Raw genomic sequence first — 26,318 nt, forward strand, 5'->3', positions numbered from 1 at the left:
TGAAAATGACACTTTTTATGCATATTGTAAGAGGCCATCGTCTTTGAAGTTTTTGTGGCCAGCATGTTAATCTGGTTATGTTAATTCGAGGCTTTGATGATAGGAACATCAAGGACATGTCGTACAGGTGCGAAATATTGTGTTGTTCCCTTGCTAGACGACTGTCTGCATTGCAATATGTGTCCAGTCTGTGGTTTGACAATAAAAGCTGGGTGTTCGGTGGGTAGGGAGAACAGTCTAGAAGACAGTCTGAGACAGAGACAGCTCGCGAGAAGGTTACAGAGAGAGACTGTCCCAGCCCATCGTCTCCCGTGCGTGCGTAACGGCCATGCCTGTGTCCTGTGTGTGTTCTTGCTAGCCCTGTAGTTAGTCTCCCTTGCAGCATCCTAAAAGAACCTGGTGAATTCCACCTCGGTTACACATATGTTATATACTTGTATGATATAACGGCAATCATTGGGATATGTTTAAATGAATCTGTAGTAGTGTTGATTTGATCAATCAGCTTTGATGGGCATCGGACTTTGTTTTTGGTTTCCTACGATATCAAAATAAAACTCAACATGCCCCTTCGAATAATTTACAAAGCTTTGTGTGAAGAACACTTCATCACATCTATACCTACACGTATAAAAGGATGCACAATGATGATAAAACACAACAACAGATATACTCAAACGATATTTATATTTGTGACGTCTTTCAACTCTCAAAATATACAATAACATATGTACAAAGTTAGTCCGATCTTGCTATGTACAGAACTTCTTCAGCAATACAGTTACTGATCTGAATTCTTTGACAGACAATGATATACATTCACAGAGACATGAGAGAGTCTAATATTGCGGTACACGAATAAATTCTGTAGAAAATACGTATGCGTTTGCAAGTTTAGAGTCCGGTTTTGACAGTATGTCAGCAGAAACTTACTATGAAGATGTTGCAGCGTCGCTCTCCTTTTTGCAAAACACTATCGGCAAGAAAGTACTGAGTGTGTAGACAAATAGTAGTAGAACCGAGTTCGGTAGTGGAGTTACCTCTTACCAGAGACATTGTACAATGTATAATGTCCTTGCTCTTACGTTTAGAAATAATCTGAGTTCGTGACTTTTCTCATCTCGTGAACGCAGGATGCTTCCCGAACGGTACTCGGTTGACACTGTCTGTGGGACACTGCAGGCACGAGCAGGGGACCGGCCACTTGGAGAAGGGGCTGCGGTCGTGATGGTGCTCCGGTCTGAGGAGAAGTCCGCTGTGGCTCGCCCGGGACGCTAGCGGGTGACTCAGGGGGCTGTGCGGGATCTGCGACGGGGAAGGGAACAACGCTGGCCCATGGAGTCCCGGTAGAGAGGGCGGTGTCAGAGTCGGGTGAGCGGGCAGCTTGGCGCGGTGCGCGGGGTGGATGTCGCTCACGAGCCGCTTCATCTCCTCCAAGGAACTGTTGAGCATGAGGATGTAGTTCTTGGCCAGCAGCAGCGTGGCGATTTTGGAGAGTTTCCTGACGGACGGACCGTGAGCGTACGGCATGACTTCCCGCAGCCCGTCTAGTGCTGAGTTCAGGTCGTGCATCCTCTTCCTCTCCCGATGGTTGACTTTCAGACGGAGCTCCTGAAGTTCATCCTCAGACAGCTGCTTCTCGGTCTTCTTCAGACTCTTGCTGGTCCTTCTGATCTTCCCCGGGCGGGACCGGGAGGAGGGTGAGGAGGGGGCGGGCGAGCCGCCGCTGGACCAGGACGATGTCGGGGAGGACGGGCGGGGAGACACAGACGGGGAGGTTCTGTTGAACATCGCGGCGTCCGGAGGCTGTTCCATCTTCAGAACCCACTTGGCCGTCTCGATGTCGGTGTTGCTCATATCGTAGCTTCTTGGCGGTCTGTTGTCGAAGAACTGAGCACGCTTCTTGTCGGGCGACTATTAAGGGCAATAGGGGACAATAGACCGAGAACAAACAAAAGGATCCCGAGAGCGTATATTACCATACAGCCAATTGGAGCAGCGTGGTTACGGTGGGCGGTTCTACATGAGAGATATCCAACCAGGGAGGGCGTTGCCCAGAGAAAGAGCTCCGCCTTTCTTTTGTCACGTGAGCTACAAGCCCACATGGTCCCTTTACCTATAGAAAAATCATTACTCATTATCATTTTCAGATATAAGCAAAGCAAAGGTAAGTTCGATGCATCGAATTCGTTGGTGGGCTACTCATAAGCATATACGACATACGTCAGTTAATGTAACGATATAGCTTCCAGTTCTCAAGTTGGTAGACCAAGAGATCTGTCTCCTTTGATATGAGATCTTGGGGACAGTTGGTGGCAAATCGAAACAGACAAGCAGCGGCTATCAAATAGAATCTTAACGTTCTTCTAATGACAGGCCATTAGAAGAACGTTGAAGGCCACCGCTCACACAAAAACAGCACATGCCGCAGCGTTTTGTACGGCAGGGCGCTTTGTTAAGGCCTCTCGCCTGTCTGCTCGCATCTTCAGAGCCGGGCAGACGACAGGATAATGACTAGTTTCGGATGTCCCCACCACAAGTTCGCGCTTTGATTCCTGAGATAATGACCGGTTAGACCGTCTGCACCAGAAGCTCGGGCCTGGGACGTGTCCCGTCCAGTTTCACGGCGCGGACAGAACTGATGGAGGCGGACAATAGAGAACTCCTCCCCGGTACAAATCAGCAGACATTCCCCACTGACCTCATTGACCTTCGCCGGTTGTTACCACTGACGAAGGCTTCAAACGTCATTTGAAATCAGTTTTGTGTGAGTAACCACCTCTGGATAAAGAATGGTTTAAAACGTGAAGAAACAGGTTGAGCGGTCTGACATGCTACACGATTTGGGTCATCCGAGGGGCTTTAAAGATGGCGGCGCCCAGGTAAATGATGATTTGTGTTTATAAATCAGTATTTTATAAAACTCTTGCCAAATAGTACAGGTATAACCATGGTATAACTGATCCCTCACCTAACCAGACCATGAGACCACACACTGTGAGATAGTTGGTGGGAGTGTGTCAGAAGATGAGCCCCACCCTCTCCTGAGGATGTATTGTCATGATTGTTGTGTGTCCAGAGGATGTATTGTGGTGTGTCCTGACCAGGTATTGTGGTGTGTTATAACCATGTATTGTCCTGTGTGCCCTCCGACAGGACAAGTCAAGATGTCTGCTGCCAACTGGACACAATGAGGTGTTGGTTAGTCCTGCCGAAGGGCTTTGAAGGTCAGTGAACTTTAGACCACTGACCCTTTTTCTGGGATAAAAAGGACATTCTTTTCTGTCTCCTTCACTTTGAACTTTTGTCTTCTTGTGACCAGCTGAGCCCTGTGCTGCCTGGAATGTTTGGCAGTCTTGGGGAAATTCTACAAATGTACACCAAAACATGTGGGCTAGAAATTTGCAGTTCTAAATCTTCTTGTCTCCTTTGCAAGATGAATCCCATTTGTTTTATGATATGGACTCAAAGATTAGACCTACAACTATTTAGAAAATCTAACTCTTTGCTTTTTGTTACTTCTTTCCTAGGCAAGATCATACATCATCAGAAGGTTTCTCTCACACCGAACAAGTGCCCACCCCCTACAGTCTTGAGTTTGTTTGCCCAACTCTTGCTCTTCCTCCCCACAGAAGGCACCAAACCTTGTCATCATCTGGTCACAAATGTTCCTGCCCAAAACCACAACATTTGGTCAATTCTAATCCTCTAAGTGGATTTAATTCCCTCCCAGTAATGAAGAAGAAGTGCCCAAATCCTTTCTGTGACAGGCTTGAATGGACCCATCAACTCCTTTATGTTCCTCTTGTCCAGCTTTTCACAGCTTTTTGTGTCCTCAGAAAACACAATCAGAAACTCTGTCAGTGTGGTAAATATTCAATCAGTCCTGAATGGGTTGATGGGTAATCTGGATGGGTTCATTAAAAAGTCAACTGGATCCTTAGTTCTCCCTTTGACTCATCTGTAAAAACCACCAACAACTGGTGAACTCCTGTAGACTGTGTATTGTCTGTATGAGTGGTGGGTGTTTGAATCAATTAGAGATATCCATGGTTTAGGGTTGGAGGAAAACTTCAAACTGAGAAAAGTAAGTACTGGATTTGAAAGTGTCACATTTGTATAAGAAGCTTCCAACAGACTGGCTTCTCAAAACTTGAAAACATTACCTGAAATGTGTACCCCAATATATCTTCTTCCTGTCCTAGCCTTTTCGTCCCAGTTATGTTTGTACCTTGTAGCTTAAGAAAGGGCAGCTTCTTCACATTACCTGAGCGCTATAGAATGAAGTACCCCCAATGCCAGCCAGCCTTCAAGTCTACAATATTTCTTCTTCCTGTCCTTTTTCATCTCAGATCACGGACACAAACCTCAGGACCTTTGGGAGGTGAAGAAGTCAGAGTCAGGTCTAAGGTCTTTCAGACACTTCCTGCTTCCTTTCTCCTGTAATCTCAGACCAAAGGAACATCTAAGAGGTGAAGAAGTCAGACTCAGGGAATGAGTTCATTCAGGCGTGTAATTTGTCCCAATCAGGAAAGAAAAACTCAATTTCAAGCCTTGTTGCGGAGGCGACAAAACCCTTTGTTCTAGTGCTCCTGGCCTGTATTGTGTGGTGGTGACCTCACCAGGGGAGGGGCCGGCCAACATCAGGAATTCTCCTCCAGGTTTTACATCTGAAAACCTCCGACAGAAGCCTTCAGGGTGGCAAGTGGACAGAACAACAATCCCGTCAAAGGACCATCCTTTCTGCTGGGGGCAGACCTGAACTTTGATGTCCTCTTGTGGCCAGACTGTCTTCATCTGTCATGGATATAAAGTCTTCATTAATCCTATACATGGCTTAGTGGGGCAGCAGCAAGGCAGACCACCTAGATGGATTGTAGATTTTCTCCCAGATGCTCGATATTATTGATAAAATATACTAGGAATTTGAAGGAATGGCAACCCTTTTTTCAGGAAGAAATTTTTCGAACATCTCCGGTCTTTGTAGATTGAGGCATATTAAAATACAGCAATATGATCCTTGTATTCATGAAAATAGTTTTAGATCCAAATGTTGAAAAAGGGAAATACAAGTTGCCCCAAACATACATAATATCCTGGTTGTCCAAAGAGGTTGGATAACCTTTTTGTCAATCACTGCCTTTCAAAGCTGTTACCATGGCAACTGGGTCTGTCTGAGTTATCATGTCCAGAGGAAGAGGAGACACCGACGTGTCATCAGTGAATGTTCCGTGTCTTTGTGGTTCTTTGTGCATCAGGAAATGGGTTGGGTGTTAAATGAACAATACAGAGATGTACTTTTACCTCTGTCTGACCTTATGGATTCTTGGGTGGGCTATGATAGAAAGAGTTTTATTTCCAAGCAGATGAGTGGTTTTTGACATGTTTTTGAACATCTTTTCATCCACTTTTGTGTGTCCTTTCTTCATTCTCCAGCTTTCTCCAATTTGTTTTAGAAGATTTTAGAACTAAAAAGAAGTTATATTCCAGAATGTGCAAAATGATGTGCAGCAATTTTTGTTGTAACTTATAATACACATACAGCCCATACTTGATATAGAATGTGGGGCTTTTGTAATGGGACATTTCTCTATGATACAGTGCTGAATTGCTCACAAAGAAGATAAATTTAGCCATATTTATTACAAAGGGCTAAATTTTTCAATGATACAGGTACATGTACCAACAAATTTATTGTGGGAATACTTCTTGCCTATTTCTGACAAAGGTCCCAAGTATACATATATTTCAATTATCCAGTAATTCATAGGGAAAGCTATCTGGTGTCATATAATGTTAATTCGTAATGAGGAAGCAAAAGTTTTGTGCAAAGCATAGCTGTGCCTTCCTGAAGTTAGAGTTAGTCTTAGGCCGCCCCCCTGAAAGCCTGAAATTAGCATGTCCTGCCCCCACCCCTATATCACAAAATCAGACAACCCGTTTTAAAAACCCTCCCACTCCTTGTGTACACAGGACCCCCGCAGCTCCCCCTGGTGGTTGTGTGTAGATTGCACCTCTGGCATAATCCCTGACAGATGGTCCAATGATCTGTATAGTTCATTAAACAGTTTCACACCCTGCTGTCAATCACCAGGCCCTGGTCAATCACCTAATATGTCATAAACAGTAACCTGCTAAGTACCTCATATGGGCATGGCTTTGGGTTGAATAGTTATCATTAGCTGCAAGTTGTGGATAGTTCTCCCAATATGTTTATGCTTGGTCTGATTCAATATGTACTATATGATACCAGAATTCATATCAATAAATTGTTATAGCAGAATATGTGGATTATATTATCTAGTGCATTTTATGATATTTTTTTACAACAAATAGACAATTCACTGTCATTTACAGTTATGTTTTAAAACCATGTTTCAAATAATAAAACAGACGGTAACTGTTTTTGATTCAATAATCAAAAGATGAGATTGAAACAATCCTTTTTTTTCCAAATAATAAGTGAAGGGGAGACATACAGGATCATTTTCATAATTGACATCAGGTTAATTTCAGACTTTTTACATAAGACCAACAGTGAAAGAGACGGACATATGGGGACAATGGAGAAACACCCCATGCAAGGTGGTGATAAATAAAGAGCTTGATTAGAAACATTTGCATAGAAATAGGTGTGACAAATGTTTCCTGTTATACACTGTGCAAAAACCAACAGTCTAGAATGACTCGAACTATAGGACCATGTTGCATATGGTACAATGGCCCAAGATCCAAGGTGCTTTGTTTCGTACTTTTAGTGTTAGTACTATAAAACAAAAGAAACACTTATGTGGGTTTATAATTGACAATATTTTGGTGGGGAGTTTGAGAAATTAGGTGAAATATGGGCACCAGAAGTTATTCATTTCAATTTTTCCCATGGGTTCGCCCCTATTGAAAATGATCTGGGACCCTATAGGGGAGATTGCTGTCACTCAAGGGGCTGTGTCTGTCTGTCGTTAGTTATTATCCTAAAGATTTGCAAATTTCCAGACTTTTGGGCGTCTGCCATAAGGAGACGTGCTTGTCGTTGATTAGAATGATCAGCAGTGCCCCTCTGGGTGTGATGTTCCTTCACAATATCAATATGTCTAGTACATGATTGAATAGAACTGTTAAGCATTCTTGCAAATCTGAGTATTGTAGGATATAATCTGTGATAAAAGTGTAATGCACCTTTATAATTAAAAGTGTGCTAACTTCTTGTTTGGCAAGTTGCTTTGAGGGTAATTAATGCACTCTCTGAACTTTCAAGTGTATCTGTTTTCAACTATATTGTAGTACATGTACATGTAGGATATTGCCTAAGTGGTACATTCATTGTAGTCAGGAATAGTTAAAAGCAGGTATAACTACTAGTACTTATAAGTCTAAACGGGTCTGCAGATCCCCCTTCACAGCTTCATAGGAAATGTAATTATTTTTGGACTTAACTCTCCTAAATAGTTTGTCTTCTACTACAAGATACAACTTACAAGGTACAATGCCAACTGAAATACTGCTCAATATTTTAACCCCTTTATTCCACAAGGCACATTTTGTATGTAACCCTGATGACTCCAACAGACAGCTGATTATGTTAACCATAAATATCAATTGTTCCCGGTGCCGCTCCCTGTGTTCATATGCCACAATGCCGCATCCAGCTTTTCAAATCAGCATGTCTAGCTATTAACACAAGCGTGAAATGTGATTTGCTCCCACAAAAGAGCCCAGGAAGATTTATAGGTCAATATTAGTGGATGTTTTGCCCGAGTGTGTTGCCGTTTTGCCCCCTGCTAGAGGAGCCTTCTGTTACCAAAGCTTGCACATGTTTAAGTTGTTTGCATGAATAACAAGAATGGTTTACTTACAAAATCGCTGCATTTTGTTTTACATACCAAGTAAGAGAAATAATTTTCATTCTACTAGATTTTGTTCAGTAATAGCAACAAAAACATTGTACAAAGATGAACATGACACTGTGTATGCTTTCCCTTGTCACTCATTTCAGTTTGTGTTGTTACCAAAGGATGGTTCATTAAAATCTCAAACAAGGAATATCAAGCCAGATATTGTCACAATTCATACTATGCTTCATTATCAATCAGACTTTGAATACAGTAGTGTACAATACATGCAAAAGTGAGCAGTTTTGGACAAGCAAGCTTCACATCAACAATTTTCATACCAGATATATTAGTGATATTTGCACATTGTCAATCTATGTGTGAAAAATAAAAATAAAAGACTGATAACGTTGTAACTATTTTTGTTAGCTTCTCTGGAGGTAACTTCCCAGCCATTCTCTTATTCTATGTTGATCATGCAAAAAATATAATAACCAATGAATGACATTGATATGGCCTCAGCCCATGTCATCAGAATGACCAGCAGTTTTGCCCCCCACTGGTTCCCCCACTAGACTGTTTAAGCTGGCAGGTGCCCCTGTCAACTGCTTTGTTAACCCTATGATGGATGGGTTATGCTAATGAGGAGTTAGAGAACTTTGAGGTATACAAACAAGTAAAGATGGTATTAAAAGATTAGCAGTCTCAGGATGCTGAAGAAATTCCTTTAAAAATCTAAAGATTAAGTATAGATAATAGACCAATTGCTGACAGTAGAAAAACATTAACATTGTAACCAAAGTTGAAATATCTGGATAACTTTATCACTGTCCCGCATCAACCGGCTCATCATAAGGGGTGTTATGAGAAAACAATATATGTAATATCATGTTTCTTATAACTGAACAAATAGTCATATTTGGATAAGCTTCATTGCACAGTGGACTAGCTACTGATAATTAAACCTACCTTGCACATACTTATAACTTCCACTGGTGCCCAGATATGTCAATGGCACATTTATTGGCAGTACCAATAGTCCTACATCTGTAAGGAAAAACGCTTCCAGGCTCGGACAACATGCATGATCTCGGAACAAAATATGACAAACGGTATACATAGAAATATTGGATTATATGGCAGTGCATATGCAGTTTGCTTGTATTCTGCTAGAGGTTGCTGGTAGCATATACAGTACTGCAATCACTGTAGATTGTCTCTTCAACCTCCTTGCTTTAGGTAAGCCTTGCTATAGAAAAATGGAAAGGTTCTTTCTTTCATGGACTGCTGCTATGACATGGATGCTGCATTAATTTGATATGCCCAACTTTTTAAACAGTGACGGGTGCATTTTCCTAACTCTAGATCGTAAGCCTGTAATAGGTGTTTGTGCTGATTGGTTACCGTTGGAGTTCTGTTCTTCTTGTCTTTGCTCTAGATCTGTTGCCATCTCTCGAGCTGTAGAGAATGTCAGAGTCTTGAGAATATTTTGCCATTCCCCAAAGTCTATGCGGTTCTCGTCAAAGTCCAACTGGCGCATCTTTTTGCAATGCTCCATTAGGGCACGACCTGGAAAAAGATTGGAAGTAATTAATGTGGAGTAAAGTATAACATGTACAAAAATGTACTTCCAACTTATGATTGACAAGTGAAACAAATTTAAACTGACCCTCACATTTCACTATATTTCAAGTTCAACAAAAGTAAAGAAGTAAGTAAGGAGAAAATCCTACCGATGTGGTGAATTTCCTCTGATGTCATCCCACAATCATAGACCTTCAGAATCTTCAGTTCGGACAGAAACGGCAGTATGCTGCAGAAGACGTCACTGGTTCCGGAAAGGTCATTCCCCGACAGATACAGTTCCTCAAGTACCTTCAAAGACTTCAGGGCAGGGAGGATCAGTCGAGCATCCTCTGGCTGCAGATCGTTCCAGGACAAAACCAACTTCCTCAGACGTTTTAAGTTTGGAAGCTGCCGGGATAGCTGAAGACTTGGCTTAGTGAGGGTCGGACCGTACATGCCCAGACAAGACTGTCGAAGATTTAACTCAACGATAGATGAGCAAGCCCCCAACGTATCTAGGAGGGGACCAAGGCAGAACCTTCTGGTATGCGCAAGTCGAAGGGTTATGTCAGGTTCTTGTGAGGGTCCTTCTTCTGATTTGGAAGCGTTGTCGGGTGTTTTTGTCACACCAGAGGGTACATCATGCTGCACCTGAGAGAGTTTGTCACATTTCATCAGTTGTGCAAGAGCACTACATAAGCGCGGGCTTGAACTTGAGAACTGTATGACTCTTCTTCGTATAAAGCTGTCAATAAACCCATCCATTTGTCCCCACTCGTAGTAACATAACAGAGTTGTCTCCAGGTAGGTCTGGTAGACAAAGAGAACGCCTGGGGTGTCAGTAAAGAGACCTGTCATATGGAAGCTCATATAATCTTCTCTACTAGCAAGGCTGTCCCCCTCTGTATTCCTCCTCCAGTCCTTATTCAGGACTCCGCGGTCATAGAAGGTGTAGAAAGCGTCCTGGAGAGGTTTAAGATCCTTCTGGTGAAGGTCAGCCAGGTATTGGAAGATGACGGCTGCCTTTCTTCCCAGCTTCCCACATGCAAAGATGAGCAAATTGTCCATCTCTCTCACCTTACGAACGGTGTCAAAGTTTCCCTCCAATAACGCTCTTCCAGTCGAGTCGTTCTGAGCTGTTATATAGGATGCAATATATCGCCCAGCGAAGTACTCTTGCATTGTTTTGTGAGAGAAAGAGTACTGGGGCGAGGGTCGTAACTTGGAAGGACTGGGTTGCTTGTGCAGGAGACCTAGTTTGGTCAGAGTTGTAGAGACATCTTTGCCTTCTTGAGTAACCTCATCTTCTTCAAATACAAGCTTACCACGCATCAAACCGTCGAATGCAAGCTTTTCAAGGAACAAAACCGCTGCGTTGATATTTGGTGGCAACTTTTCATCAACAAAGGGAATATTCTCTCTCACACAGAACCTTTTGATAAGGTAGAGAATGAGTTGATCGTACAAGGGGCACATGCGGTCACTCAGTAGTAAGTCATCCCTCTCCTCCCACAATATGCAGATGAGAAGCAGAAACATCGGCGTTAACGTGATCCCTGTACTGAGGAAGTTGCTCTCGAGTTTCTCAAGTAATCTCCTTGCTTTCGGGCCGTTGTCGCCGAAGTATTTGCGAACGTAAGTGCTCACATTGTCGGGATGGAAACCGTTAATCTCGAGGCGGGTGTCCGGACGCATTGCCTTCAGCAGGTCAGACGTCCGCGATGGTCGGGTGGACACGATGACACAACAGTCACGAAATAGCTTACCGCTCAGAACTTTGCTGATGTCGTGGGATTCTGTTGGCTCCCATTCATCGTAGCCATCGAGGACAATCAGAACGTTCTTATTTGCTTGTAGATACTGCTTAAGGCTGTCTTCATCGAATGACGAATCTTCAGGCAACAGCTGGTCAAAGATGCAGTCAAAGAACGACTGGGACTCCGCGACTTTTCTTAGCGCTACGCAGAAAACGAGATCGAACCCTGACAAGGCTTTGTTATTGCCTTTAGCCCAGTCGACAACCAGTTTGAACAGTGTGGTGGTTTTACCGACGCCAGGCTGCCCTTCGATTAAAACTCGCCGGGGGAGGGGCAGTCTGATCTGGCCGCCAGAGCTTCTGTCACCGAAGGAAGGGGTTTGCGGTCAACTTTTCCGCCGTGGGGACTCTGTAGCAGAAGATCCACGTCGGTGAAAATGTCGTCCGTCTTCATCATGAAATCTTCGTTCCAAGCCAATGGATGCAACTGGCCCATTTCTTGTTCATAGTGCAATTTAAGCGCGTTCTGACACTCTTCGAGTGGGAAAGGTTTATTCAACTCGTCCCTTTCTGTAGAAAACCAGCGAATATGTCAAATATTACTGCCAATTCATACATACCTCGCGTATCTATTTTCTGTGTATTCACAGGTATACCTAAGATGTTTAACTTTTGATGCAATGTTGAAAAAAATTAAAGCCATCAATAGCCACCTACCTTCCACGGTTGTCGGCCCTTCATAGATGTGTACTGTCGATTGTGGACCGATATTGTAGGTTCTGTTGTTGCTGCCTTCCTGTTGTGTCCGAAACGCCATGATGCTGGTATCTTCTGTTTGTACAAAACAAGGAAAGTAAATGCCAACTCAACTGCTTCACTAAAACATATGAGTCTCAAATGGCAGCACAGATACGAGAAACAAAGATCACTCCAACACGTGCTGTAGATATTTTACTTAGGGGGTCTTTATAATCAAACTTGTGTAAGAAGTGCTAAATATTAATGTGTAAACAAGGTAGTGGCTCTATAGTGTAAGTTTAATAGTGGACTGTTTCTTCATAGTACACAGTAACCGTGTTCACACATACATGTATGACCTGCCGCCGTTTACCTTGTTTATCTACGAGAAGTGCTGCTTGGTCCGGAACAACTTCACTGATCTTGTCATCAAGGTCACCAGCAGGAGTTTCATCATCTCGGAGCTGCAAGGTCATCACCGGTTCCTCTTTGTCGACTTCTTCCTTACAGGTTTCCGTACTTTGGGTTTTCTGTTCTTTCTGTGTTTGTTGAAGGTCAGGGTTGTCCAATGTGACGTCACTTCCGCCAACGGCACCTTCGGCAGTTGGCGTGCCCTCGGTTGAACCGGCTTCCGGATGTGAGGTCCTAGGGCGCCCGAAGTGGTGGCGAACTGACCATCGTCTTAAGCTTCTCGGCCTCTCTGACCGGTCCTGTGGCTCGGTCTTAGAATGTCCTTGTCCCATGCTGACCCTCACTTGTATTGCCTTTGATGAGCTGAAAGTGAGAACATTGAACACAACGATCAGCTTTTTTCAACAGCATACCATCCTCCTTCATAAAACAAAACATTTTACGGTTTGGGTTCATGGCCAAATGCTTATCCTCTCATGATAGGAAACTTTACCCTGGAGACTCGATACTCATCCCAATTACGTTAGTACATGTACTCTGATCTTATACAACACTTTTCTTTGCATTGTCCTTGTTATAGTTGTTGACAATGTTGTGGAAACTTTGACTTGAAGTTTGACATGAAATTTCGTCTTTTCCTCTGTCAGTACTAAATTTACATACCACCGTTAGTCATAAGGCCATGTTGATTTGATTATATGGATGACATCCTCCGGGAACCCCAAAATTGATGCGCGCGTGCGAATAAAAAAAAGTTTTGCAAAAAAAAAAAGTCGTTTTCATTATGAAATCTACGTGGTCATGAGGGTTGAACAAATGGGACAGAATATGGTTTGGCGAATAATCTAGTCTTCAAGTTCATTTCTTTACAATTTCGTCTTTTTTCGTTTGATTTTGGCATTCTACGACATTGGTATGGTTTTTTTTTGTAACTTACGGTATATTTTTGCTCATTTTGCAACGTTTTTGTACGATTTACAGTATGGTTGAAAACTTTTTTTTTAAACGGCCGAAAATTCATGCGCGCGCGGATGTCATCCATATAATCAAATCAACATGGCCTAATTTAATAAACAGCATGCTTGGGTGTCCCCGCTGATGCGATATCAACAGGATTTACAACGGTTGTAGTGCAATCGAATGTTGGTGGACTTTGACCTGTTAACGGTGTACAGGTTGCCATTTAGCCTCTACCAGGCTTGAGGAGGCGGCTGGAAAGAGTAGAAATCGGCCAAAATAGAGAGATAAGCATGCCAAGGGAGTATGGCCGTTGAGAGAACAGTTCGCCGCCTGTTCTCTCAACGGCCATACTCCCTTGACATGCTTATCTCTCTATTTTGGCCGATTTCTACTCTTTCCAGCCGCCTCCTCAAGCCTGGTAGAGGCTAAGGCAGGTGGTCAATATCGGAGAGAAAGGTGGCCGTACAAAAACACGCCAAGGGACCCAGAAGACTGAAACTGGCTACATGGGACAGGTGGTCCTATATAAAATGCAGACGTGGCCACCACACCGTTCGTCGGATATACATTTTCGTACCACATACATTCTTACATATCGTGCATCGCTACATATCTTCCTTTGTACATTGGCAGGGACATGCCATACCTGGTAGTGTGGCATGTATACGTAACGTGGGTATTATTTCCTCAGTACTGACCTACCTTATATGACTTTCGAGCTCCCAAACGTGTTCAATCGGGTTCGTTGCTAAAACTAGTACCGCCGTGGTCAAAATGACGGTGCCTAGACAAGCTGTGGAGGTTAGGCAGACGTCTAAAGAACAGAATTGTTGCCTATATTTTTCACATACTCATGATCAAGACCCCGGTAAAGCAAGCCGAACACGGAAGCTAGTCGACAGTGTAGCGCGTCATGTTGAAACATTTTTTTCGGAAAGATTTTCTTGATTACAGCAAAACCCATGCAACCACAGGAAACACAACAAGGTTAAGAAACAACTAGAATATGTAAGAACAAGTTAGAAGCAGTGTGGTCACTTACCTGTCTGGAAAGTTTCGGGTCTACTAAGTAGAAAACTATTCCCGAAAAGTGCTCCGATCACGATCGGCAGACCTGCGTGTTACTTCCGTGTGATGACGTCAGATCCGATGCAGCCCTCGAGTCAACGACCTCAGGGCCCAATAAACTGCCAAATGATGGATTGGCAGTTTGGTCTGCCAAATCTTGTCATTCCCTACCTCTACCTGGCTCCCGGACAAGTTCACCCTATTTCCTATATCTGACCTTTTGACCTGTCATTCTTAAATTTCTACCCATCTTTCCCCAGAGTAACTTGAAACAACAAGACAAGGTGCATTCAGTATTCTGTTGTGCCGAAAGTCAGTGGTAGAAATTTGCCCCGTGTGCCGGACGTCTCAACAATATTTGTCAACGATAGCATGTAAAACCTTTTTGGTTTAGACCAAAAGTTCTTACCATCACGTTAACCAAATCTTTCTCCTCGCCATCACATAGTCTTTGGGGCATATAGATAGACCTCGGGGCATATGGGTGTAACGTTAACGGAAAACATAAGATTACGTGTGTACTATAACGTTGCATTGACGTTGCAACATTCCGCAAAAAAATAGGCTTCATCGTTTTCGGTGATCCTTGGCCCGCAGACGTCGCAATTGCGTTGCGCAGTAGAGGCCTAATTGTAATGCCTAGTTAAATAATTTTTCTCTTGAAAGTTTTGGTCCAGTTTGGAGACTTCTGGGTAGAAGGAACAGGTAGGGTCTAAACTTTCCTACTTTGGTCGAATTTTGTTCATTTCACCAGTCTTGCCTAGCGCCTACCGAGGGTGGAAGGATACATGGAAAAATTAGGTCAAAAGTAGGGTTTGTTTACGCAATTTAGTTTACTGTTTTCAGCTGTTGTCAGAGTTTGAGCTAGTCAACCCCCTGTTGTTTTCTTTCTATGTATTTGGGAAACAGACCCTTGTGGCTCTGGTGCAGAAGAATTTTCCAGATTGAAATGTGAGAAAGTACTTTCGTGGGGACTTGTCTCAGCGTATAATAACCATAGCTTTCTATGGCCCAAAGTAATTGCACTGCCTGCCCTGAAACCTCCTTCATGCCATTTCTAGCCTTGGCCCTGCTGAAAAGTGTACGTGAGTGCGAAAATAAAGTGACGTCATCATTTGAATCTAACGATACCATCTTCCGAAGGGTATGATATTTCATCAAAATATACCATTCGCATCTATAAAATCAAACAATTCCATTGTAATTTTGACACTGTTTCATATATTATTAGTATTCTGTAGTATTTTGAGTCAATAATACTTTTAACAAAGCTTTTATGTATGTAGATGATTCACCCCTCTAGGAGAAAATGAAACAGTCCGTGCGCATGTACTAATCACGTGAACACGGAAGTGAAGTGGGCCCCACTCATTCGTTCATTTTGTCAGCAAATTCTGCCAGACTTTGTCCAGTAGTGTCCTTGAGACACTTCCTCCGACGTTTCTTTGCCAGTTCTGCACGCCTTCGAAGCTCTGCTGTGAAGCAAACGGCTTTCCTGGGCGCGAACCAACCGCACGAAGACGGGACAGCACCGATATTCTCACACACTGTTTTCCGAGAAATCCTTGCATCATGCAGATTCACAAGAACGGGTAAGCCGACCTTTCTGTCATGATTTCTTGAAATCATTTTTTTCTCCAAACCATATCAGACAATATTTGTACCTATTTAAAGTGAGAAATGCTTGGGAAATGCAGAATTTGTACCCATATGGTGCAAGCAAGCTGCTCAGCTGTTTGTGGTCCTGCATTATTCATGATTTGAACCGAAATAGTGGCGTCCCTATATAACGTTATTACTTTGAACATAGAAAATCACGAAAGAATACTGCCTTTGTAACAGAAATTGAGGTACAGAAAATTCATAATCTATCTTCTTAAATTTCTGCTGTATTTTCCCGGTGTCAAATGCCGACAAGACAATTTTTAGATCCTGGAATATTTTATTTGGGTAACGGCAGAAAGATGATGCAAGATCTCAAGTGCTGCTGTTGACACAGAACCCACAACCGCACGGTCACCCAACTGTCCAACCACGGGTTGGGCTTGTTTTGTCGAGCTTTCTATTTTCATTTGCCAGGCTTTCTTTAGGTGTACTGGCCAATTCTAGATCCAAAGAAAAGCTGACAGAAACATATAGAACGCCCGACAAAACGATAAACAACGTCCGAACCAAGCCTAACATCTGCTTGGTATAACGCCCACCCTATCCTGAAATTTTGCTGGCTAATTTTGCTGGCTTTGTGAACAAGATAGTCCAAGTCTTTTGTGGCAACATGTATACATTTTTACATGGTTCCATCACCTATGTTGTTGATTGGGTACCAGTATTTTTTTTATTGAAACAGACTTGTTGTCTTACAATGCCAGCTGAGCCAATAAAATTAAGAAAAGCAAATGAAGTTCTGTTTAATTAACCAAGGTGTATGACGCCCCTCCGAAGATAAAGCCCTTAAGAAGTGCTTATCCTAAGATATTGTGGTTAACTGTTAGCCATTGAGCACACCTATAAATTGAAAAACAGTCTGGCATGTTGATGCAGAAATTTATCGTGCAAAAACAGATTCAGAGACTGAGACTAGTTCAACAACCTCAGACTTCTTAAAATGTCTCTCTTCCTACCTATGGGAACTATGCTAGATTTATAGGAAGAACAATAAGAATGGGAATGGGAGATGTTGAGTTTTTTCATTCATTCTCCTACTAGTATGTACCCATATGGTGCGAGCTAGCTGCTCAGCTGTTTGTGATCTTCTTCTTATTATTAATATGTATGTCGTTACAAAAACTGTTGACCCAGAAGAATATGTTGATGACGCCAATGACTTCTTTTTGGGACAACCACGTGTGGAACCATGTGAGGCCATTGCTACCACAAGAAATAGAATTCTAGAGCTATACCCTATCCTAGAAAATACACAGCACAGTGCAACAAAGTTTTCAGATATGAACTTTATCAGACTTGCTGTATTGTCTGTTGGCACATAAAAAACAAGATGCAAGCATTATCAAGTGTTGACAGGTTGAAAATGTTGTAAAGATAAATGGTCATCATTGCAGCATGTGACTCTAATTATCTTTGTTATGGAGAGTTGTGTAAGCTGACCCTAGGCTTATCTCTCAAATAGACTTCCGTTGGGGCTTTTTCTGTCAATTGCAAGTTGTTTAAAAGTTTGACCAATGAGGTTCAATACTAGATTGAACCTCCTTGCTTTCACTTGGCATTTAGTTCAATCCAGGTTTAAACTTTTATGCTCTCACTTTGAAGTGTGTTTTCCCCTTTCTCTTTAAACCTCCTTGATTATATCTAGTACTAGTACGTAACTGCATGGGTTTACTGTAAATGCATTTATTTTCATGGGGACTCAATTTCACTATAGACGCCGCCATGGAGCTTTTTGTTGTGTCTAAGTTTGGGGTTAATTTTACTGGTACCATTGAAATAAGCTTGTACATGTATAAACAAAATGTGATACAAAGTCATGATTTCATTGTGTAGTGATCACTGTAAAATAAAACCAACATGAATATTTCCAAATTTACAGTAAATACTACCCTGTTGGGTAAGTTGTTTTCTTTAATGGCCCTTACATAACAAAAACGTCTTGATAATTTATTCCCAGTAGACGAGTACTAAATTGGCCCCAACGGGCATATTACATCCTCTTCCGACCCTTTCTCAATACTACATGTATTTCCAACTCTCAAAATCAGCATTTTTCAAACTTTACATTTTTGTGTTTCGCTTGTTGGAAATCCCTGTGTGGCCTCAGCGCAACTGTGCCTGAATCGTAATAGTAAGCTACTGGGGTGGAAAGATTGCATCAGCTCACTTGTGCACCCCTGGAGTGAAAAGGGTCACCCACCACCACGTACTGTTCACATTTACTCTACAAACAGAAAAAAAACCGCCATGACGCAAGTAAAAAGCCCTTTCTAACAAGTTTGTTATCATTGTGAAATCTGGAGCTGATGAAATAGTTTTGCGCTCTTTTTATTGGCTGTTTCAAAATGATTGACATGGGCGAAGTGAATACCTCATAGCCACTGTAGCCGTATTATGCAGGAATGAAGTTCCAAGGACCTACTTAGCAACCAACCGCATAGCCGTGGCGACTATTGATTCGGGCTTACATTGCATTACCCTCAGCAATAGTCGTGGAAAGATCCATTGGCAGAACTGCACATTTCCCGTTGGCTGCTCGATGCTCCGTTTTTGACCCGGTTTTTTGCTGTCCCGAGCTTCCCTACAATATAACTCCACAATTGGCCGGGTTGCCGATGTTTAGATCAGCCTAAATATTCCACAGCGCGACAGAAAAGTAGTAAAATAGCTAGTCGGCACAAGCTGGCGCCATCTTGGATATAGTCGGGAATGTCCGCTACCGCCGTCGGGAACGCTCGGTAGCGTCACGATTACCGAAGCCCGACCGAAAGCTCTCCGATTATAACCGGAAAGGCTACCGAGCGTTCCCGACGGCGGTAGCGGACATTCCCGACTATATCCAAGATGGCGCCAGCTTGTGCCGACTAGCTATTTTACTACTTTTCTGTCGCGCTGTGGAATATTTAGGCTGATCTAAACATCGGCAACCCGGCCAATTGTGGAGTTATATTGTAGGGAAGCTCGGGACAGCAAAAAACCGGGTCAAAAACGGAGCATCGAGCAGCCAACGGGAAATGTGCAGTTCTGCCAATGGATCTTTCCACGACTATTGCTGAGGGTAATGCAATGTAAGCCCGAATCAATAGTCGCCACGGCTACCAACCGCAGTGGGAGTGATGCAACATGGCTGAAAAACAGGAACTGTTGACGACGAAAAGTACTTTCACATGCGCAAGCATCTCCAAGGAAACACTGAATTTAGAAAATAAACAGATCTTGTGGATTGAGAATTGACAGACCAATTCACAAGTTTATCCCCGGTGTATTTTATCCACATGATGTACGGCAGTGTTTCCGCCAGACTGCAGCTGAGAGGCCGTCCAGTTGGGAAGGGCCGGGTCGCGAAAATTAATTAACTTAGGGAACACGTCGCGAAAATTAATTGAGGGGGCGGGGCATTTGTTTACACTTGTTTACAAGTTGAAACTGTCCACAAGCATTCCACATTTTTTTGTATTGACATAAAAACACTGTTACAGATGGCAAACGTATCGTCAGGAAATTATACTGTTGCAAAACTCTGCTGCAAAACTCCAAACATCGGCATCATTTAATTATAACCTCCGGTAGCGCCCGTGCTAGCCGGATTTTTAATAGTGAAAAGCCTTGCTTCGTTCGTACTCGTACTTCTTCCGTACATTTCCGCTACGAATTACTAGTTAATATCAAGCCAAAAATACATCAAAACATGTAAAGAAACGTCATCTTATCTCTCATACACGAGACAAATTTTGAAAAATAATTGTCGTAGCTTTCATTGCTGTTTCATTCAACAAAAATGCTCCTTGATTGTAAAATGATCACTCATCTGTTGTCTCCAGTACAGTGTCAAATGGTAGCGTGATCGTAGCGTGAGAAAAATCGGCGTTAAAAGTCAGAAAATCGCCGGAAAAATAAACTTGCAGCGCGCTAGCGCACATTCTCAACCTCGCCGGAGAAGGAAATACGCGCCATTTTGTCATTAATATGTAAGTAGCAGCGTGAACTCTACGCTCTGATTGGTTGACCTCATATGACCTGCGCTCTGATTGGATAGAGCCATCTTTGCCGGCATAGCTGTAGAATTTGTTTGTTGGCGAAGAGAGTTACACTACGCTACTTTCTACGGTGTTTCTACCGCTAATTAGTAACATTCCATTAAAGAAATTCATTATGAAGAATTTTTGGGAAAATGTATGCATCTATATGCCGATTTGTGGTGCCTTTCGCGTATTCAAGCAAGCCGGAAGTGTTAGCGAACCGCGGCGTGGATAGCGAACTGCGGCGTGGATTTTCATGCAACCCGCCCGCTACAAGACCATCAAAAACAAAAACGTAACTCCCAAAAAAAATGTTCACATCCGAAATGATTCTGTTCGAGGAAATATGTTTGTGGATACATTTTACCGGATGGAGACTTGAAAAACGGGTTTTAATGAGATTACTAAGTAACGTATGCGAAAGGCGCCGACATCAATTGTTCGTCAGCATGATAACAATAGCAAAACAAACAACGTGTGTCTCTCTTGCCTTGGACGGCGTCCTCGTCTACAGCAACAAAACAAAGACTGTCAATTTCTCTGATTTTTCCGAGTCTCGAAATTTTTTAAGAGGACGGCCTCTGTCCGAGTTCAGGCCGTCCAAAACGACACCAGGCCGTCATATGACGGGTGGACGGCCCTCTGGCGGAAACACTGATGTACGGTAACTGTTTTCTGTAGGTTATACACTTATAGTTTATGAACTTCAATGTGCTATTTTGTCAGTCTTCTTTGACTAAGCATTTGCCTCTCATTTTCAGTGCCAATGCCGGTGTGAGCAACCAACAACACGATATGGACGGTCGCGAGCCCTCGGCTATCCGGCGCTACCAGAACCGCCAACCTGTACAGCAGGACCCAACCAGCAAGGTGTGGCGTCACGGTCAATAGTTTTCTCAATAATTAGTTAATAGATTACTCAATGGTTTACACAACTTGGAAAGGTGGGTCTATCCAGCACATCAGCAGAATGTACTGCGCCTGCATGAAACCCTGATTTTTCACGGTTTTCATTGGCTTTTTGGTCAATGTTGCATCAGAATTTTGCCTGTTGCAGACAATATCTTTTCCCATATAACATGTGGAAACTACAGACAGTATGTTAACCTTATACATTGTACATGCGAATACAACCTTATATGAGATGTTTTGCCGAAGTGCCATGCACAATTAATACGCAAAGGCGCAGTACGTTCTGCAGATGTGCTGGTCTACCCTGACTTATCATTTGCTAGCAAACGCAGAATATTTCCTTCCTGTCTTTTTCCTGCTATGTTTAGTGTGGGCAGCAGTACAACTTCTTGTCTTCCTGTATATGTATATTCCTGAATACAACTTAAGTGGATAAATGACAAAGTTGACCACCATAACCTTTTCAAATAAAAACACACCTTTCTACCCATGTTCCAGGATGCCAATACTCCAGTGCAGATACGCAATGGCAACAGTGGAAAAGAAGAGCCAAAAGAAGACCATGGTGCTTGGGGACCAATCTTCAAGGATCGGGACCACTTTGTGGAAATGCACATCTGTTAGTTCCACCCAGATAACAGTGAACACCAGGGCCAGACATGTGCTCAGCACAGTCAGCATCTTCTGAGAGACCAAATCACACCTGTCCACTGTCCATTCTTCTAAACTGAGTTGACTCAAGCAATACACCTAGGCTAGATCTGCTCAGTTTAGTTTCTTACACCCCGTTCACAGTGAAACTTGTCGATCCGGATCGGTCGCCGATCGGGATCAAAATTATGCAAATGAAGTCAATTCGGATCGGTTTTCGCAGTGTGAACGCTCCAATCGGGATTGATTTTCTCCAATCCCGATCCAAAAGTAATCCACCTCGGGGAGGTAGTTCAAGACACTTGCGGCGGATCGGGATCGGGCGTAAACGCGAGTGTGAACGCAAAGTGGATTGGGTTCGGGGTTCGCTAGTGTGAGACTGACCACAAATACTACCACTACCGATCGGGTCTTATAATATGCGGTGACAAGGACGTTGTGTAATGCTATGAATACATTGCCAATCAAAATTATGAATAGAAAATATGCAGAAAGATGTTTACAACAACCTCCCTGCCCCAACGTTACACTCAAGTGGAATGGCGAGCCAGTGGAATCGAGTGTTACAGCCCGAAAAATATCGGCCTTCACGCAACTAAACCCTGACCACCCAAACATGTTCAAAGAGGTGTTCTCTTTATTTCCGCTAAGATTCCAGGCTGTACAAACTTTCTGAGTTCTTTTCTTGCAAAATTTACGGCGGAGTTACAGCGGCTATGGCATGCAAAGTTTAAGATGGCGGGCTCGTGACACCTCAATCCATTTCTGAGCGTGATGCCCTGGCAATCCGGATCAGCAAAAAGCAGTGTGAACGCGCGGGTCGATCGGGATTAATGAATTTCTGATCGGGATCGGCAGTCAATCCAGATCCATTTTTTCACTGTGAACAGGGTCTAAATCTCATTCAAACCAAACTGCATGATCAGGAGATTTCTTATTCTTAGGCCATTTTTGTGGTCTGGATCTGTTCTTGATAATGCCAACACCTTGACAAGGAAAGGAAGTATTGAGAAAGTTTGGACTTGGTAGAGAAGAGTTTGTGACAGTTGTGTTGATTGGACAGGAGCTAGATGCTGATTGGTTGGTGTAGCTGAGCACGTGATTGGTCCTGGTGGATCATGTGGTGTTGTGGGAAAACTGGTGACCCAGATGGTGATAAGGTTAGAACTGTAGCCATATTATAAGTGTAATGGTATGTGATTTTTATTGTACTCAAACTTGTGAAGTCTCCCATTTTAGTGGACTCTTCCACAGCTTTAATTCATATTAGCACAAAAAGTGGCCATATAACGCCTTTTGACTCTGAAACTAGATACATAAACAGTAACTGAAAATATTTCCTGAAAAAGTGTGCAAAGATACCTGTGTTAATTCCTATAAAACTTATCTTATATCTGTAATCATGAAGCTAGTACTGTTCTAAGACAGATTACTCCAGAAACAATGTTGTCCATAACTCGGTTCGCACAATTTTTATCTGTCACCCGATTCAGGGTTAGCAAAGGTAAAAAAAACCCTTAGCTTTGTTTTTAACCAGACGTATTTCAAAACATAATAAAGCTCATGTCAAACTCTTATGTCTATTGTCAAAATGTCTGACTTTTAACTAATTACATTTCTTTAGCACTAGTCATGATATACAAGATGTAGCAAATTTATACATTACAATAAATTTCAAAAATTTAATGTAATAGAAACATTGAAGTTACAAATATTCTTAGGAAACATTGAAAGTTTTATACTAGACACTTCTAGCACAAGTGAGTTTTCATTCTAACTTAGCTTACAACAATCTACACTTCTGGTGTTTAATACAGTTCATAAACACATTACTGTATGTCAAATCAGTATAACAATTGCAACATGCCTAAATCTCAGTTTTGAATTTAAATGAAAGTTCATCTGTGATGGTAAATGACATGAAGATTTCCAACGCTGAACTTGTGCACAAAAGTAAGCTTTCCGTCAGATCTCTGTGCTTCAGTTTAATTTGAGAAGGGTCAGAGATATGACTGAAAGCTTATCAATGTCAGTCAGCACTTTGCTGTTGTGCATGTTGATACAGATACTTTAGCGTTTTAAATCTTTAAAGCATTAGAGGATTTTAATCCATGACCATGTTGTTGGGCATGACAAAGTCGGGTTCATCAACATCGCCATCGAAATGTTTCAGAGCAGTCAAAAAGAAGTTCCTTTCCCAAGAACCAACCCAGGAGCTCGAAATTTTATCCCCCTTTTTCCGTCCGCTCTGCATAGCGGTACCTTCCTGACTACCCACATCGAACACGGCTCGCATCTCCGAAGCATCATTATCGGTCGGAACATCAAGTTTTTCCAGAACCTTAAGAATGATTTGTTCTTTGTGCTCCAAGAGCTGTTCATAGCTGAGACAGGCACGGAAGAAGTTATCCGAATCGTCCTGAATCAGTTCACATGCCTGTTGCATGTGTATGATCCAAAATGTGACAAACAGGAAAGGCATACCACGGCGAACAGGACAAGTGGCCATCCGCGGAAGTGCATATACATACCTAAACATCCGTGGTATGCTCTTCAACATTACGGAGAGAAACATAACATCAAGTCTCAATGTGGTCGCAAAGAAGTAAAGCCAATATCTACCAGAGAATATGAGCTGAATAGTAGAGTCGTAGTAGCCAGGAAGGTCTCGATAAAGAAAGATGTTCTTTGCGTCCGGTACAGCTCGCTGCATCAGGTCTGCGACGAAGACTGCCACACTCCGAGGCTTGTAACAGATGATGGTCCTGGTGGGGTCGTTTTGTAGGAAACAGTAGTTGAGCAGGGTGATGCTGTGTTTGAGCAACATCACGGCTTCAGCCTCCTCCTCTGATGTTAACGGAACATCTCTTGCCCAAGCATGCTGGGAAAGAAAGGGAACAATGGTGACTTTTACTAGCCTGGAGTCCAGCCTTGTTAGCCTGCCAACAACATTGGGAGTGGACCAATGCTAAAAAAGCTGGACTTTTACTAGCCTATGTTTACCAAACCTATTTTAGCCGCCGAGTCTCTTTTATCTCTGAAGAAAGAGACTGGGCAACTAAAATAGGTTTGGTAAACAGGCTACACTTCTATAACAAACAAACCTAACATTACCGTTCATTCGCAATTTATGGTCCTCACCGATCTGCATGATGTGACTGTGACATCACAGAAGCAGTGGATTGCTCATTCCTTGACAAAGACTGGAACTGGACAATGGACTTTTTATGTTGGAAATTACAGGCCAACAATCATGCTACAGATGGTGAAGTTCTTATATGATAGTTAATCTTACCTCAAAGATCAGAGTGAAGATGTCAGGTTCTGACACAGCCTGGACTTGACTCATCACATCCATAGCTTTGCACATCAGGGTGGAGCCACAGCGACCTGCACAATATAAAACGTTCAAGATGTAGTAATTGTATCTATGACAACAGATTTGGACAAACGGAGTTGATTATACATATATAACAGTAATATTGGATAACATCCATGCATGCATCCATTTTTGCCCGTTTCAAAAAAGTTGCAACCATATTGTTAATTGGTATTATAGATATAACTGTATCTATTCTTACCAGTACTATGCAGGAAAATGTTTTTCACTTCTGACAAAGATTCTGTCAAAGCATCTGTCACGGCTGGCAGCACATCAAAGGGGATTAGCAAAAGCTCCTCTGCAGTTTCACGCTGTGCCTGAAAAATAATTAGGTATTAACGTTATTTGTGTACTTTCATCGTTTTTTTTTCTAAATGGAGATGAACATCAGATCATGCATTGGCAAAGGTATGGAACTCCAGTTTTTTCTTGTTGATCCTTGTTGTATCTTGAATTAGAAGCACAATTGGAGACTGTTCCCACAGGAGTTTTTGAAAGCAAAACATCTTGAGAGCTGCCCTGTACATATTAATTAGACCCCTATCCTGGGCCCCTGGCCTATTATGAAATACGTGACTAGTGTCCTAAATCTCCAAGCAGACATTGAGATGGAACATAACTACTTTTCCCGTTTTGCTCACACACACCCCACACTTATCTGTACTTACCTGAAATAAAAATGGCTTTTTCCTGATGTCGACACCTTCCCTCGCCTTGACCAGCCCCAGAACTCGCCGATCGAGGTCGAAACTGTACACGGAGAACTGTGCTCCATTTTCTCGGAAGAATTTCACAGGGTCGGCTACTGCTTCTGTCGTATCCGCCTCAAACACAGAAGTACTCTTCGTTTGAGATTCCGACTGTTGCACCGGCAAGAAGTCGTCCAAACAAGCCGGCGACATTGTTGGGGTCCCTCCCTTGAGAAAAATTTCTCTGCAGCGGACTTTTTGTAAGCTGGCCATCTTGTTGCCCCACTTTTAGCGGCGATGCCCACTCTCTCTGGACCTTGCTCAAGACAAATCCACACGGCACCAATCTCAATCTTTGCCGGAATATCTTCCCAGTGGCCTCCTATGTATAAAGTACATCCCGTGTTTTAAGTCGGAAAAGACATAAATCTGAAAGTTGACAAACCGTTCTCTTGAGAGAAAGCCAGAGGCCCACAGGAAGATGAAGATTGCCGTCCGTGAGTTGCGCCACTGCGTATTGAGGGTCAATGACCTGGCCAGGTTATAATGCTGTTAACTGCAGTACTGATAAGACTGGATAGATGTCGCTGTGAGACTGCGCGCAAATTACATGCATTGGTTCATCTTAACACCATAGGCCCTTTTTACACTGCACAATTACTTGCCTACCCG

General features: G+C 42.7%; 4 protein-coding genes across 6 annotated transcripts; 1 reads left to right on the plus strand and 3 right to left on the minus strand.

Annotated features, from left to right (window-relative positions):
• Positions 1-1,116: 1,116 nt before the first annotated feature.
• On the minus strand, positions 1,117-2,000 carry LOC109469079 (oligodendrocyte transcription factor 2-like). The gene has a single exon (XM_019767464.1). The coding sequence runs from the start codon at positions 1,855-1,857 to the stop codon at positions 1,117-1,119; it is 741 nt and encodes a 246-aa protein (XP_019623023.1). The 5' UTR covers positions 1,858-2,000.
• An 816-nt stretch (positions 2,001-2,816) lies between these two features.
• Positions 2,817-23,152, plus strand: LOC109469309. Of its 3 annotated transcripts, none has more exons than XM_019767816.1 (5): positions 2,817-2,882; positions 15,781-15,920; positions 20,774-20,882; positions 21,423-21,704; positions 22,472-23,152. In XM_019767816.1, the coding sequence occupies exons 1-4, from the start codon at positions 2,832-2,834 to the stop codon at positions 21,546-21,548; spliced, it is 426 nt and encodes a 141-aa protein (XP_019623375.1). In that variant the 5' UTR covers positions 2,817-2,831; the 3' UTR covers positions 21,549-21,704; positions 22,472-23,152. The 3 variants fall into 3 exon arrangements, 1 of the variants encoding a protein (XP_019623375.1); XR_002140180.1 differs by lacking the exon at positions 22,472-23,152 and adding an exon at positions 3,157-3,227 and having other exon boundaries at positions 2,868-2,882; positions 21,423-21,474; XR_002140179.1 differs by lacking the exon at positions 22,472-23,152 and adding an exon at positions 15,615-15,685 and having other exon boundaries at positions 2,868-2,882; positions 21,423-21,474.
• Positions 7,982-14,404, minus strand: LOC109469236 (NLR family CARD domain-containing protein 4-like). Its single transcript, XM_019767699.1, is given in 6 exon segments — positions 7,982-9,398; positions 9,563-11,482; positions 11,485-11,721; positions 11,869-11,982; positions 12,263-12,663; positions 14,303-14,404. Coding segments are annotated over 5 exon segments (2,901 nt in total). The 5' UTR covers positions 12,633-12,663; positions 14,303-14,404; the 3' UTR covers positions 7,982-9,138.
• On the minus strand, positions 22,746-26,191 carry LOC109469264. Its single transcript, XM_019767752.1, has 4 exons — positions 25,626-26,191; positions 25,157-25,274; positions 24,871-24,965; positions 22,746-24,456 (listed from the first exon to the last, which is right to left on the minus strand). The coding sequence occupies exons 1-4, from the start codon at positions 25,917-25,919 to the stop codon at positions 23,680-23,682; spliced, it is 1,284 nt and encodes a 427-aa protein (XP_019623311.1). The 5' UTR covers positions 25,920-26,191; the 3' UTR covers positions 22,746-23,679.
• Between the last annotated feature and the right edge of the window lie 127 nt (positions 26,192-26,318).

Source organism: Branchiostoma belcheri, unplaced genomic scaffold (genome assembly GCF_001625305.1).
Source record: "Branchiostoma belcheri isolate BF01 breed outbred unplaced genomic scaffold, Haploidv18h27 scaffold20, whole genome shotgun sequence".
Classification (NCBI taxonomy): Eukaryota; Metazoa; Chordata; class Leptocardii; order Amphioxiformes; family Branchiostomatidae; genus Branchiostoma; species Branchiostoma belcheri.

Bases quoted from the DNA above. Each gene is read 5' to 3' on its own strand.
- LOC109469264 (XM_019767752.1), bottom strand. From the start codon at position 25,919: ATGGCCAGCTTACAAAAAGTCCGCTGCAGAGAAATTTTTCTCAAGGGA. The intron at 25,275-25,625 runs GTAAGTACAGAT...ATTATTTTTCAG, and splicing joins AAAAGCCATTTTTATTTCAG to GCACAGCGTGAAACTGCAGA. The intron at 24,966-25,156 runs GTAAGAATAGAT...TATATTGTGCAG, and splicing joins CATTTTCCTGCATAGTACTG to GTCGCTGTGGCTCCACCCTG.
- LOC109469309 (XM_019767816.1), top strand. From the start codon at position 2,832: ATGCTACACGATTTGGGTCATCCGAGGGGCTTTAAAGATGGCGGCGCC. The intron at 2,883-15,780 runs GTAAATGATGAT...TTTCTTTGCCAG, and splicing joins TTAAAGATGGCGGCGCCCAG to TTCTGCACGCCTTCGAAGCT. The intron at 15,921-20,773 runs GTAAGCCGACCT...TCTCATTTTCAG, and splicing joins ATGCAGATTCACAAGAACGG to TGCCAATGCCGGTGTGAGCA.
- LOC109469079 (XM_019767464.1), bottom strand. From the start codon at position 1,857: ATGAGCAACACCGACATCGAGACGGCCAAGTGGGTTCTGAAGATGGAA.